Source organism: Dermacentor albipictus, chromosome 1 (assembly GCF_038994185.2).
Source record: "Dermacentor albipictus isolate Rhodes 1998 colony chromosome 1, USDA_Dalb.pri_finalv2, whole genome shotgun sequence".
Taxonomy (NCBI): Eukaryota; Metazoa; Arthropoda; class Arachnida; order Ixodida; family Ixodidae; genus Dermacentor; species Dermacentor albipictus.
In genome coordinates, this window is record NC_091821.1 from 503879786 (window position 1) to 503895302 (window position 15517).

Below are 15517 nucleotides of genomic sequence, written 5' to 3' on the forward strand. Positions count from 1 at the left end.
TAGCAAGTTACTGTCATTTCCTGTGCCCGTGTGGCACGCCTATAGGTCTGTAGCAGTTGTGTATTGGGCAACAAGGAAGGAATGGCTGTTCATTGGCTGTTCATCAAGATGGCTGTTCCATTTCAAAGATGTGCTGACGTTGTAAATGGCACAATAAAAGCACGGCTGTTTTTGAAATGTGAAGTATAGTCAACCACAAAACTTTGCAGACCATGGGATCTTGGGAAATGTTGAATTTCCAAGCAGCCTGTAACAGTAGCCAGTAGATCCGTACATCGAAATTTTTTTTTCATATACGAGTTGAAGCTGGAAATAAGAATGCTAGGCTGCGTTCTGAGGGTTCGATGATATTCAGCATTTTCTCAGGTCCTGTAGTCAGTAAACTTTTGTGGTCAACTGTACCTTGCTTGCTGCAGTGTTTTTTTTAACCTTGACTAGCAACAATATTGCTGATGCACATTCAGCCACTGATCTGATTTGGAAACTATAGTAATTACGCTTAGCCCTTAATACTAGTGTAAATTCTATAGTAAAATAGACTGCTTATTCAGGCACAGTAAACAGTTGCATTACTTTGCGGCATCAGGTGCTCATTGCTTAAGTGCAATACTTCTCCCTTGCTTCTAATGCAGCCGACTTCCATTAAATTCAACCCTGACAGGACCGATGAAATCGATCGAATTGTTATCCGTGTGCACGAACGTGTGCACGAATTAAACACATGCCAATTGTCTATGTGTCCAAAGTATTTAGAAAACTAACATAGAAATGGCATTAAAACTCCAAAACAATGTACAAATTGAATGCGCACCTGGTTTTTCTAGCAGGCAAAATTATTGCACAATGGCAGTCAGCTTCGCCGAATTATATGTGTGTTATGCAGCAAAGCATATGCAAAGGCGGTATCGGTTTTGTGTTTGACTGCACTGCCCTGGCAACAGTAGGCCCTATCTTCTTAAAAAAAATTTTTAAATAAGAGCACATTAGAATCGGGTAAATACCGTAAATGAACATCGTGAGCTACAATTATTGCTTGAAAATATTCCTAGGGGAGCCTGAAAAGGGGTGTTTTCGACGAGAGGTAGTGTGTGCTCAACGCATTCACTGTCCCCTAAGCTCCGCTGTGCCAGATGCTGCCACTAAAGGGGTCGCTATCTGGGTCACCGTAAGGTCAGGTGTGTGCTGGCTAATCAAGTTTGAATTATCCAGCAAAGGCCAATTTTAGGATTGAAATAATGAAAGTTTGGGTGCATAGAAATGCTTGGGCACTGGCCAGGACCCTTGGCTGGGATCAAATTATGCTAAAAATTGAATTAAATGGAGTTGAATTAATGGACAATATGTAGCTGATAGTGCAGTAATTTATAGCATGAATTGTGACTTTGTCCAGCATGCGATCAGTGTTTGAATAACAATGTGTCTCTAGAGTGGTCCCAATCTTTGATCTCTCTTGAGGATTTCTGCAAATCTGCAAGCCTGTGCTCTTGTTTCATGGACTTGATCTTACACTTAGCACTACTTCGTTATTGCAGAAATTATTGTATAGAAAGTGAGTTGCAGCCTGCCATGGTGGCATAGTGGCTTTGGTGTTGTACTGGTGAGCCCAAGAATGCGAGATCAATCCCGGCTGCGGTGGATGCAATTCAGTGGGGGCGAAATGCAAAAATATCTGTGTACTGTTCATTGGGCGCATGTTAAAGAACTCCAGGGGGTCAAAATTAATCCAGAACCCCCTGCTAGGATATGCATCATAAAGTTATTGTGGTTTTAGCACGTAAAATCCTTGAATTACTTAACAAAATTGTAATTCTTGGTCAGCATTGCCCGATAAAATAGTACTGTACACATTTGTTGTTTGCCTTTGCTATTAGTTCCCCACGCTGGCAAAAGCAGATCATGTCTCTGAAGCAGCTCACATTTTCGATCGTGAGGTCTGCATATTGTCGCAACGTCAAAAACAGGGGCCACAGTGGCGCAGTGGCAAGAGGCACAGTGGCGGGTCGCCTTTTTAATACCGAGTGCAACTGCGACTTTTCTTCACTGGCCTTGACAAAAATGCTCATGCCTACACGCGTTGTCCTCTTCTTCATCGGAGTACTGGCACGGCATTTACGTCCCTCCCAAGGAAGCATTGTCCTGATGTGAAATTTGTACACAGACACGCGCGCGCGCGCGTGCACGCACGCACGCACACGCACACACACACATATTCGGAACACCGTACCACAAGTACCACTTCGGGTAAGTGCTTGCGGCAACTGGAGCTATTGTCACTGTTGGGAATGACCTCATAATTCACGTTGCTCAGGTGGCGGATCACTCTGTACGGCCCAACCATGGCGGCGTATGGGTATCCAGACCCATACTTGGTCACCGGGAGTGTAGAAGACGGACCTGTCTTGAAAATCGTACCATTTTGAATCTTAGTTTTGCTGAATGCAGATACGCATGCGGGCAAGCTGTCTGGCTTCTTCGGCGTGCTGAGTAAATTTGTTAATGTCGGTAGGTAGGTCGTCAAACTCGTGCGGCAGCTTGGCATCCAGCGTTGTCGTGGCTTTGCGACTAGGTACCAAGCTGAATGGTGTCATTCTAGTAGTTTCTTGTCGAGTGGTATTGTAGGCGAAGGTAATGTAAGGCAAAATCTGATCCTAGTTCTTATGTTCTACGTCGGCATACATGCAAAGCATGTCCGCGAGGGTCTTATTAAGACGCTCGGTTAGTCCGTTCATCTGGGGATGATAAGCAGTTGTTTTCCTGTGGCTTGTACTACTGAGTCTGAGGAGCAAGTCAAGAAGGTCGGCAGTGAAGGCAGTTCCCCTGTCTGTGATGACTACTTTTGGAGTGCCGTGCCTAAGGACAATGTGTTTGATGAAAAAATGAGCTGCTTCGGCTGCTGTGCCCCACTGGGTAGCTTTCGTCTCCGCGTTGCGCATCGGGTAATCGGTGGCAACAATGATCCATCTGTTGCCAGCTGTAGAAGTTAGAAAAGGGCCCAGGAAATCCATTTCAACTTGGGCGAATGGCTGGCCTGGTACCTCGTCCGGATGTAAGAGACCTGCAGGCTTGTCGAGAGGCGCTTTGGCAGTCCACACATGCTTGTATTTGACGCTTTACAGCAGCAGGTAGCTTCAACCATATTAGTAGTTCCATTAGAGTCGGGACAATGTTCTCGTGTAGCCTAGATGACCTGCGGTGGATTCATCGTAGCACGCTTTTAAGTAATTCTTTTCGAAGTGTTGCCGGTATGACAAGCAGGTACATGCTGCCACTGTCAGAAAAGTTCTTCTTATAGGGAACGTTGCTCCGGAGACAAAACGATGGTAGTCCCTTGGCGTACAGTCGTGGAACGTCTTTACTTCAGCCTTCCAAGAAATTAATGAGTGGGAGCAGCTCTGGGTCCTGGCGCTGCTCCTGTGAAATAGTGACGGCATCGACGATGCCCAGAAATGTTGCATCCACGTCCACGTCATCGTTACCTGTGGACTCGACGGGTGACCGCGAGAGGCAGTCGGCGTCGGTGTGCTTCTTTCCTGACTTGTAAATGATGGTCATGTCAAACTCCTGAAGCCTAAGATTCCAGCGCACCAAACAGCCAGATGGATCTTTAAAGTTAGTCAGCCAGCAAAGAGAATGATCATTGCTAACAACCTTGAATAAACAGCCGTACAAATATGGACGAAATTTGATAACTGCCCACACCATGGCGAGGCATTCCTTCTCGGTAGTTGAGTAGTTATCCTCCATACGAGAGACAGTTCAGCTAGCCTAGGCGATTACTTTTTCGGAGCCGTCTTGCCACTGCACGATTACGGCACCCAGACCGACATTACTCCTATCAGTGTGAAGTGCTGTAGAACCATGCTGGTGGAAGTGCATAAGAACAGGACGCATTTGCAGGCGTTAGCGTAGTTCGCTGAATGCTACATGCTCATTTTGCCCCCACAAAAAGGGAACATCATCGCACATCAGGCATGTCAACGGCGCAGCAATACATGAAAAATCTGCAATAAAGCGTCGGTAATAGGTACGCAGTCCCAAGAAGCGTCTCACTGCCTTCTTGTCGGATGGTGTGGGCAACTTTGCCACAGTGTGTATTTTGGCTGGATCAGGTCGTACACCCTCGTGACTGACCACGTGGCCGAGGAAGCGCAGTTCACTGAAACCAAAATGACACTTCTTGGGCTTTAACGTTAGGCTAGCCGAGTGTACAGCTTGGAGAACAGGGAGTAACCGGCTTAGATGCTCCTCAAATGTAGCTGAGAACACTATGACGTTGTCTCGATAGACCAAACATCTTTGCCACTTCAGGCCTGATAGTATGGTGTCCATTCGGCGCTGAAAAGTGGCAGGCGCTGAGCACAAACCGAAAGGAAGTACCTTAAATTCGTAAAGCTCGTCGGGGGTCACAAAGGCAGTTTTCTCACAACTTCTCTCATCGACCTCGATCTGCCAATAACCGCTTGATAGGTCCATTGGTGAAAAGTAATGTGCATGCCGCAGCCTGTCCGGCGAATCGTCGATATGGCAGCAGCTTGACATCTTCCTTCTTGACCTGGTTTAATTTGCGCTAATTGATGCAGAATCGCAAACTGCCATCTTTCTTTGGACTAATACCACGGGGGACGCGCAGGGAGTTTTGGAAGGCTGTATCGCACCATCCTCGAGCATCTTCTGCACTTGCTTTTGAATCTCTTCGCATTCCTTTGGGACTACATGATAGGGATTTTGTCGAATCGGCCGTGTAGTATCATCCGTGATGATGCGGTGCTTGGTCAGTGGTGTTTGTGTGACCTTTGACATAGTCGAAAAGCAATCTTCGAACTGGTGTATCAGCTCCAATAGACGCTGGCGCTCGGAAGGCGACAGGGTGGAGCTAACATTGACAAAGGTGGCTAGGGTGGCACAATCGTTTCTTGTAGAGCGAAACAATCTCTTATGTGGGTGATGTCGTCGCAGTAAGCAATTGCAGTACCCTTCTGGATGTGACGGCGTTCGTTACTGAAGTTCGTTAAAAGAACTTCTGCATGCCCATGAGTCATATCGAGTACACCTCTAGCAATGGAAACGCCTTGCATTAGCAGTAGTGCTACAATTTGCTCCTCAATCACATCCTCGTGGTAAGTTCTTGCATGATACAGATACAAGGCGGCAGGATCGCGGCTGAATGGTCACATCGTCGGCGATTCGCAAACGCTCATGTTGCCCGTCATTCATCGTGTCATCGTATGGACTGGCAGAAAATGTTGCCATACGTGCCGGAATGTTTACGACTGCGCCGTGATATTGCAGAAAATCCATCTCCAAGATAAGGTTTTGGCAGCAGTCGGGAAGAATGACGAAAGTGGCAATGAAGCTAGAGTTACCAATGTAGATTCGGCTGGTGCATGTTACTATTGGTGTCATTAGCTGACCCCCGGCACTTCTGATGTAGGGCCCTGTCCACAGCGTCTTCACTTTCCTAATTCGGTTGGCCAGCTCTCGCCGTATAATCGAGAAGTCTGCGCCAGTGTCAACAAGTGCGGTGATGTGATGTCCATCCACCAGAATGCTGGGATCGGCACGGGCAACGTCGTCAGCGTGAGTAGTCGTCGTTATGTTGTCTTTGTTGGCGTTAGCATTCGTCGTCGTCTGTCGTCTTTGCGGGGAGTGTGGGGGGTATTTTTGGCGTCTCGACACAGGGCAACCTCCCGCCCCTCCGGAGGTCGCTGCCGTTTCCCCGGCGTGGACTAGGGGAGCGACCACCCCTGCCGACGTCAGTGGTGAAACTCTGGCGGTTTGGGGAAGTGTAACGCACAGGTGGTGGGGACTGCCAGCGATGATGGGTGAAGCTGCCTGGCTGGTCGACAGCTGATCACTGCGCGGGACGCGACGGTCGTCGAAGTGAACGGAAGCGGCTGGCGAAAAGGGGCGGACTCCAGGGTCTGGATGGGGGCAGTAGCGGGCAATGTGGCCTGGTTTGCCGCAGCGGAAGCAAAGGGGTCAATGGTCGGCGGCAATATGATGGAACTTATATAACTTTTTTTTTTTCTGGAGAAACTAGGCATACAAAATGTCAAGTGCTTGATTGAACAATGCAGATCAAAAAGATGTAATCCTCCTGTGAAATTTCAGCCAAAACAGGGTATCAATAAATAGACAATCTTATTTTAATCCCACAGAGCCCAGAGACCCTTCCATGTCAAGGAAAATTAAAAGAACTTGCTCACCTTTGTTTCTGGCTACCCGCCGTGGTTGCTCAGTGGCTATGGTGTTGGGCTGCTGAGCACGAGGTCGCGGGATCGAATTCCGGCCACGGCGGCCGCATTTCGATGGGGGCGAAATACGAAAACACCCGTGTACTTAGATTTAGGTGCACGTTAAAGAACCCCAGGTGGTCGAAATTTCCGGAGTCCTCCACTACGGCGTGCCTCATAATCAGAAAGTGGTTTTGGCACGTAAAACCCCATAATTTATTTTCATTTTTTTTTCTAGCTACGAGATACATTCATACCAAAAAAACAAAAGTACAATGAATTTCACTTGACTAAAAAATGTGTGATGGGTTTGCTCAACTATCCACAATGAAACTGGCTAAAAGATGCTGTTATGAACATTCTGTCAAGTCTCCTGTGATTCACTCAGAATTTTAAGATATCAAAACTCAGCGTAATGAGCATGATACATTGGGCTTTTTGTGAGGTTAAAGTTGTCAGGATAAATGCACAGGCCACCCATGGTGGATTTGCAGTTTTTTTCGTATAAATTTTATTTGCTGTGCCTTTTACTAACCCCTCCCTTCTATTCTCTTTTTGAATAAAATTAGCACTACTCCTTAGTATTCAAGTTGGACTAAGTTGTTTTTCTTCAAATTTGTCGTATGCTTACTAGAAAGAGACAGCAACGGGCGATATGGTTTCAGCCCATGGCTAGTCTCGCGGAAGCAGAGAATTTTCCTTGTTTGACTTGTTTTTCGTGTCTTCTGCAGCTGAGCCTGGAGCAACGGCTAGAACGTGAGGAACGAGAAGCTCAGGTGGAGGTGTTGGCCAGCCTGGAGAAGAAGTTTGAGGACCAGGGGCCTGTGTACGACTGTGTTGTCTTCCACGACGGGGCCACGTGGAGGTGCCTTCCCTTCAACATTAATTCAATGTTTATTTTAGTTATTGTAAAATTTCGAGGACGCTCAAGCTTCGCCTTTAACATTGGAACGCTATAGCGTTCAAAGATGCCTGTCTGTTTCTCATGCTTCCCGGAAACTGCAGCTGTCCCTTGATTTGCCGTGTCCTGAATTGTGCTATCAGACCTGCACCTTTTTAGCAGCCCCTCGACGACCGAAACTTGCACTGATTCCGGAAACCCTGCTGCTGATAGCCTTCCCGATTGATCCATAAGGCTCGTATAGATCTTGTGGTGGCAAGACTTCTTTAGAGCATTTCCAAAATATGTCAATTGACAGACCCGTACCGTACGCCAGCTGCCGGGTGCTCTACTAATCATCGGAAAGCGCCAGTGGGATGCGCAGACAGTGTTGTATATGAGCTTCTGCTGTCCTGTGGGAAGAAATACATCGGACAGACAGGGAGATGTCTTAATGACCGATTGCGGGAACATTGCCAAACTGTGAAAAATAAGCAAAACGGTCATCTGTCATCCCACTGTCAAGAATGCGGCTGTGCGCCGGTCTATGAATCCTGTTGGGTTCTTGCGAAGCACAAAGATAAAGACGTGCGAGAGATCATTGAAGCGCAGGCTATCTGGCGGAATAGAGACACGTGTGTTAGTGCCCCTTCAATCGACCTATTAGATAAGGAGACAGCTTTTTTGGATGGATAAGATTTGGATTAGGTGGCGCCACTGTGCATGGTTTATATAGGTGTACTTCCTGAAAATCAAGTTGTTGAAGTTAGCGCATTGTGTTGTCGTCTCCCTTACGTCCTTGTTTGCTGGCGCTAAATATGCTTTCAATTTACCAACACGCCCAACAAATGGCAATGTCCATTGAAATTCGCCGTTTCCGAAGGGCATCTGCACATGACGTCAATGTCATGTTGGAAGCTATGTATGCGCATCACGCCCATCTAAAAGGCGCTTTAAAAATCCCCCATGGTGAAAAAAGAAACACAAAAGCGCAACTAAAAAAATAGTTGCTTTTTATGTGCTGGATTATGTTAGCTGTCCGAAAGCGTCCTGAGCACGGCAAAATTTGAAGTTGAAACCATCGTTAACGGCATATCAATAGCTATAGGCACGGACTGGTAAGTGTTAAACTGCAACTAGGTTGATGACACTGATGAAATTTCACATAATGAGCAGTATTCAGTTTGTGTGTAGTGTGCACTCAAGCTTGGCGCTACAGTATATGCCATGTCTTTTGTGCGCAGGGCAGCTGTAGATACTTCAGAGCGGGGTGACCTGGCGAGCTGTGCCCTGCTGGGCAACTACAGTGAGACGCTTCAGTTTGCCACCCTCACCAAGGAAGGTACATTTCATCCTCGAGGCACCGTGCATTGCAGGGCTTGGTTGGCTTGGCACTGCATCGGTGGTTGTTACTCTCACTTTTATACGTGTCGCATTCACAGTGTTCCTCTCTGCAGTAAGATTCATATTGCTGTGAACATGAGCAAATGTGCAAATGCTGATAATGTGCAAATGCTGATACAGTGAAACCTCGATAAAACGAACCTCGATTTAACGAAATTCTCTATGTAACAAACTATTTTTATTTCCCGATCTTGGTTTTATCGAACACTGTGTACAATAAACTCTCAGTTGTACGAACGTCGGTTTATCTAATATTTCAGAATAATGAACTTTTTAAAAATCCCTGGCAGTTTTTATATAGATTCTATGCAAAAATGTTTCACTTAAATGAATTTAGGAACAGTCAATATTTCAGTTTAATGAACTCGCTCAAAGCACCAAGGCATATTTTTAACGAAGTTTTGTGCCCTGCACTGCTTGCGCAACTGATGCCCGCCCTTATCAAACCGCCGCTCCAGCAGCAATGTAACGTCGCTGGCGCTACAGCGCCCCTGGGGCAAAGCAGCGGCACAGAAAATGAACGGCAACGAGGCATGGCCTTTGAGCACAAAACGAGCAAGCATGTAATTTCGAAGGCCATGAACAAAGTAACATTGCTGGCGCTTACAACGCCACCAGAACAGAGCGGCGATCTGTCACACCACAAACCACGTGGTGCGTGTTTTTTTCCGACCGGCTAGTCGTGGCATGGTCGTCGTCTCTTTCTTTCCAGTCTCGCTGGTTCTGCATGTGCACACAAAGGCAGCATTATAACTGTTATAAACCTTGTACTTGTTAATATGTACAAATTCCATTTCACACATTTCTAACACTATGAATGCTGTGTCTTTTGCTCCATGAATTGCACTTCAAACTTTTGACTCTGTATGCCGTGCCTTATGTTGGTCTAGTGAATATTCAGTTTAATGAACTTTCAGTTAAGTGAACTATTTCCTTCGGTCCCTTGAAGTTCACTCAAGTGAGAGTTCACTGTATTTCTTTCCACGATTTAATGAAGTGATTTCGTGACACACTTTCGATGTAACAAAGTTTTTTGACCATTTTAAACATGTACTTGGAGCCTGTATGGCAGGTAAATCTAGCAAAAAATTATAAAATGGTCGGCCAAGGCAAAAGTTATCTGCAAGTGTCCTTTTCACATTAAAAGTCTGAACCGCAAAAAACACCATCAAGCTCGGGCGACGGGATGTGGTATAACAAAAACACCGCTGCGCCATTTCTCTTGTTGGTAAATAGTTGCAGGGACCGTGGGGCAAGTGCCAGGTTGGAGTGCTCGGAAACGTGAGAACTGACGATTCCCTCAGCGCAAAGAGGAGGGGTGGCAAGCGGATGAACGTGTAGTAACGTGATCAAGCGCGCGATAGGGCTGGAATCGTGCAGCTACCTACCCTCTAGCATGCACGTCTCCTCCTCTGCGTTTACCGTGGGTGCACTAGACTGTCCATATGCAAGGCACATGCTTGGGCATAATCAGCGGCAAGTGCAAAGGCCAAACTGAGTGGGTCGGTGTCCTGATGCGCATTGTGTTCTCAAGCCTCTGTACTCTGTATCGCTAGTTCTGTGTAGTACAGTGAACACTACAGCCTCCTTCGACCCATCAGGAGGGCGAACAAATCTTAAAGGGCCCCTCACAGGCCAGATGGCAAATTTTGGTCGCTTGAAGTTGTTACGGAGCGTAACAACTTCCGTTCTAAGGAGCTCTAAGTAGCTCTAAGGAATCTTCTACCGCAAGAAATACTTGAAGTGCCGCAAACCCACGATTTCAGGAGGCGAGCATCGCCGCCAACATAGACGCTCTCTCCACTTGCCCCGTCTAGCCTCCGCAAGCGAAATTACTTGCCTTCGTTCTTCCACATTAGTGCCAGAGGATTGTGTGACGAATGCATCACGGCTCCCCACCTTCATTCTTCTATTTTTTCACTCACTTTTTTGTTGAGGGGTGCACTTGCGGTGACGGTCTCATGTGCGAGCTGTTACGTTTGTAACAGCTCGCGTGTTGCGAGCTGCACTCGCAACTCGCAAGTTACAAGTGCAGCGAGTGTCGTCTTTTCTTGTGTGTCTTCACTGTGTCCGTGTCAGTGCACTGCTTCACCAGCAAGGTATGGTGATTACTCACCAACTAGCCCAACTTTCCACTTCACTGAACATCACTTCCATAATTGCGAGCACTGAGGCAGACATGAGAGGATGAAAGAGCATGATTGCGGGGCTGGAACACAGTAGAAAATGAGATAGTTTCATTCTCTGTGGGCTTGGCTGCACGACATTGGAACAAGCGGATGAAATGTAAGTACATCTCGCTTGCTGCGCTACGAAGTAAAACAAAAACACGCAGACATCCAGTTTCTATGTTTATTATTTCTCTAAATTTTAATTAATCTATTGAAGCAACAGATTAAACAAATAACGGATGTTTTCTTTAAATATTCTCAAAGCCATGTGTCACTGTGAGTTACGTCACAGCACTGCCATGTATCTAGGTGCACTTGTGCAATTGATGTCTACTCTCTGGCTAGGAGTGCGGCACCTGCAAGGAGAAGGGCAAACGGCATTTAGTTTGAAATTTATGCTCTTTTCACGGCGCGTAGGGATGTGATACTTACCAGACATGATAAATAGTGCACATTTTATGCACTTCGCACTGCTTTTATCAGCTCAATATGTCCAGGCCTGGTGAGTGGCCCTTTAAAGTTGCCCTTCCATGCTCTGCCGTCTGCTAGCAGCAAGCACTGCAGCGCAAGTGGCAACAGCATCTACAACAACTGCAACTGTGCAGTGAGATCAGCTGTTCTGGAAGTAGCGTTAGAAAATCTGTTCTGTATTTGCTTTGTCACCAAAAAATTATGTGCCTCTGACGTACAGTTAAAACTCGATATAGCGAGGCAGGTAAAACTGGCAGTTTGGTTCACTGTATCGAAATTTTGTTGCATTGAAATTCGAGCTTTTATGCAAATAAGTACAGTTGCCAATCCATTTTTCTGTTTTCGCAAAGGGGCCGCAGAATTTTCCAAATTGCCGGGCAATAAAAAAAAAAAAAGCAAACTTGAATGAGAAAACAATTCATTTCGTTGAATGTGGGAGTCAACGACGAATGATACGGTTTCATGCCATGTTGATGATATCTTCACATAGGCGGTACACAAATTGAGAAGCCAGCCACACTTTCGCTTGCACCACTGGGTTGGATCCCACACAGCAGACATTGTCAGCTCCTGACTGGAAGCTTACCATTATCATTGGAAAGGAAGGTGTACAATCAGTGCATTTTACCGGTGCTGACATACTTGGAAACTGACAAAGAAGCTTGAGAACTAGTTAAGGACCGCACAAAGAGAAATGGAACGAAGAATGCTAGGCATAAATTTAAGAGACCGAAAGAGAGCGGTTTGGATCAGAGAGCAAATGGGCATAGGCGATATTCTAATAGACATCAAGAGAAAAAAAATGGCACTGGGCTGGCCATGTAATGTGCAAATTAGATAACCGTTGGACCATTAGGGTACATTAGGGACCATTAGGGACCATGGGTACCAAGAGAAGGGAGGTGCAGTAGAGGACGGTAGAACTAGGTGGTGCGACGAAATTAGGAAATTTGTGGGCGCTAGTTGGAGTCAGTTGGTGCGGGACAGGGGTAATTTCGTTACGTTGAAGTTCATCATATTGAGGCTTAACTGTATTTGAAGATACATAGGGGAAGGAGGGTTGCATAGATGGCAGAAGTGGAGGGCTCAGAAGGAGTGTGTCACACACGATCTTGGCACCATTTCTTGATCCCTCTTGTAACATCCACTTGTACAAGGTGTGCTCACTGAAATTCATAAGTGGAGCTGTTTTCTTAATTAGAATTTATTAGAATTAGAATTAGAATTGCACTCCTTCCACACTATTACAAGCATGTTCAATGCCAACTTATTCATTCCTTTCGTGTGAAAGACCAGCTTCTAACGATACCCTGGAACCTCGTTAAACCGTAGTTGGCTGGAGCTCGTAAAAGGTACTTAGTAAACGGTAGTGCTGCTTAACCGAAATAGCGTGAGATTGCCCACTTACCTGTCACAAACGGAACTATGAGAGAGTGCGATGGAAGGGCAGAAAACATGCAGTATTGTTTCACTTTGCGCGACAAAAGTATTTATATATACTTGAATCTAGGCCAGCCTTGATTCTAAGCCGACCCCCGAATGTCCGAAGCGAGAAAAAATTTTAAAAACTTTCCGCTAGTGTAGGCCGAACAAAAAAAGTGAAGACAGCGTTCACAAAATGATAACAGCACTTATTTAATATGAACATGCCGAGCTCACTCTATGTTGTCACTGCCGATAGCCTCGTCCCTATAGTCCACCTCACACGTAAGCTTGCGGACGCGCGCAAGCTCACGTCGGCACGCTTATGCACGCGCACACAGTGCGGCATCCCACGCATCAAAATGCGGCATGATCTTGGTGAATAGCGCTCTGTTATTGTGTGCTTATCTTCCTTATTGCTGTCACGTGCTTGTTGCGGCACATGCAAAAGCATCTCCCATTGCCTCTTCCAACGACGGATGTCCTTCTCATTGATGTGGAAGTCCCGCCTGGCTTACTATGTCTCTGCGGCTAGCACAACTTTTTGTTTGAAAGCGGCGCTATAGTGGCATTGCCTAGTTGGTGCCATTACGAAAACGCCACGCCGCACGCCGATACCATAGAATAAAAAACCAGCTCCGATACGACACTGGTCAAAGCGACATTGCTCGTGTACTTCAGTTGGCTACGGGCTCGGCTAGTAGTAGCTGCGATGCTGACTTTTCTAGATAGCACTAGCTATGCACCATATTTATAATTTTCAGTTAAAAACGGGCGTTTTTTACAATCCTCAAACCTAAGCCGACCCTAAAGTTTTTTATGTGATTATTTGAAAAAAACTATCAGCCTAGATTCGAATAAACATGTTTTTTCCATTTGATGCCGTGGCCTGCTAGCAGCCATGACGGCGGCCTCAAACTCGCTCAAGCTACGAGCCAGCTTTTCCACCAGCCCCCTCTTCTCGACAAACACCTGCATGAGGCTGACATAACACACAGCATCTGCCACTGTTGGGTCTGAATTGCCCGTGCTGTTGCTTTCCGTGCCATCCTCATCACTGTCGTCAGGCGACACTTTGGCAATAGCAGAGGCAACGATGGCGAAAAGTTGAATCTTCAAAAGCCGAACCTCGTAGCTGACGTATTTTTATTTTCATGGTTGCAGCAGCATTGCCAACCAACTTCTTCGCATTCTGAATGCCACAAACCGGTAGATCCCTTTTGTGTGCCAGCACCGACTTCTTCGTACTACGTTTGACAGGACGAACGATGTCCAGTTTTTCTTCTATGCCGAGCACCCGGTTTTTGTCTTAGCTTGCACGACACCTCAACACGGGCCACAACGCTCCAACTCTGGCACGGTGCCGAAATGATGCTGATGTTGATGTGGCTTCACCTTTCCAAGTGCTCTCTGTGTTTGTGCTTGGAGGCCGTTCTGATCTCTGAGGCTCATTGTTCTGCTGGGCCAACCTGCCGCCGTGATTTCGCATGAAAAGTGGAAACACTACGTGTTAACCGATATGTAGGCAATAAGCTGGTACGGTCTATGTGGATACAAAATGGATTATGTTCAATGTCAGCTCAGTCAGGGATTTGACTTTACTACATTTAAAACGAAACTACTGTTTAAGCTGGTACGGTTTAATGAGGTTTTGCTGTAGCAGCAAAGCACGTCTGTGGATACCATTTTTGCGAAGGACTAAGCACTACCAAGGCGGGAGCTCTCTGTGGTGTTGTGGCTGTGCCGACCACATGCATGAATTCACCCATTATCAAAGCAATGAATTGTTTGTGTTCTTTAAATGCAAATTAACATCTATACGGCAGCATTGCATTAGTGTCATAATTTTTTTTTTGCATGTTTTCATTCGAACATGTGGCGGACACTATTTTCAGTATCATAGAGCATCAATAAACACTTTGTTTAAAAATGAAGCAGAATCGCGCAATAAACTGCCCTGTGACCTGCCGAGATGCTTCCAAATAAGCACCTGCTGACAAGATCACTCGTCAAGGCCATTTAGTTGTGCACTGGGTTCCGAACTGTGGCACCACATCTCGCTGTGCAAGCATCTCTGTTCGCAGGTCGTGCAGCCTTGGCGTTGCTGCAAGAAACTACTGAAACAGCTTATAGTGTGCTTGCATAATCTCAAGTTTGCGAGACATGGGGCAAAGTGTTCGCTAGCGCTGTGACAGCGAATCTTCATGGTGATCGAGTGAGATCTGTTCTTGTTTACTTGAGGATGCCTGACACCAATAATAGTCCGCCTTCTTGGTGAAACTGCAATTTTTTTTTTTTATCAGGAGAAGTATCAGCATATTTTTACACTTTTATTTTTAACTTGTAGTCACCATCTGGAGGCATGCACCAAGTACGGTCAGCCGTGGCATCCAGGAATTGGGGCGCTGCCCGATGCAGCTTTAGCAAATCTCAAACACAGTGCGGCCTGCCTACGCATTGCTCTTGGTGCAACCTGCACCCTCATGCTCATAGTCACGGTATTATGGCTTGACCTTGTCCCACTTTACAAGTTCTCACTGACAAGATGCTATCCACCAGGAAACTTGGGAAAAAATTTTTACTATTGAAACTTACAACCTCAAATTAACGAAATTCACAATTTAACAAAGTTTTTCACGGCAAGCACACCTTCATTATATCGAGGTTGTACGGTTTGACTGTAGCTGTCATTCGAAATGACCACAGGATTGCGAGTGAATGGTGGCATGTTGTAATACGTACTAGGAGTTCCTATGTATGCTTCCAAATTTGCATAAGAACATATTCCTAGGTTTATTGGACAGACCACAATGGAAATAACAAAATTCAGCCACCTTGTGCCTGTTCAGGCTCTGTTGTTCTTCAGAATTTTTTGAATGACTACAAGTATCAATTTCTCCAGAGAATGCAGGGCAATACATAATCCAATGCTCTGA

At 46.0% G+C, this 15517-nt stretch overlaps 1 protein-coding gene across 1 annotated transcript in view; it reads left to right on the plus strand.

Moving 5' to 3' along the window:
- The window catches only part of TppII (Tripeptidyl-peptidase II), a 263290-nt gene that overhangs the window by 46073 nt on the left and 201700 nt on the right, over positions 1 to 15517 (plus strand). The window contains exons 5-6 of the mRNA XM_065443152.1: positions 6965 to 7098; positions 8358 to 8455. Of these exons, the coding sequence (XP_065299224.1) occupies positions 6965 to 7098; positions 8358 to 8455 (232 nt within the window). The remainder of the gene's footprint in view (positions 1 to 6964; positions 7099 to 8357; positions 8456 to 15517) is intronic.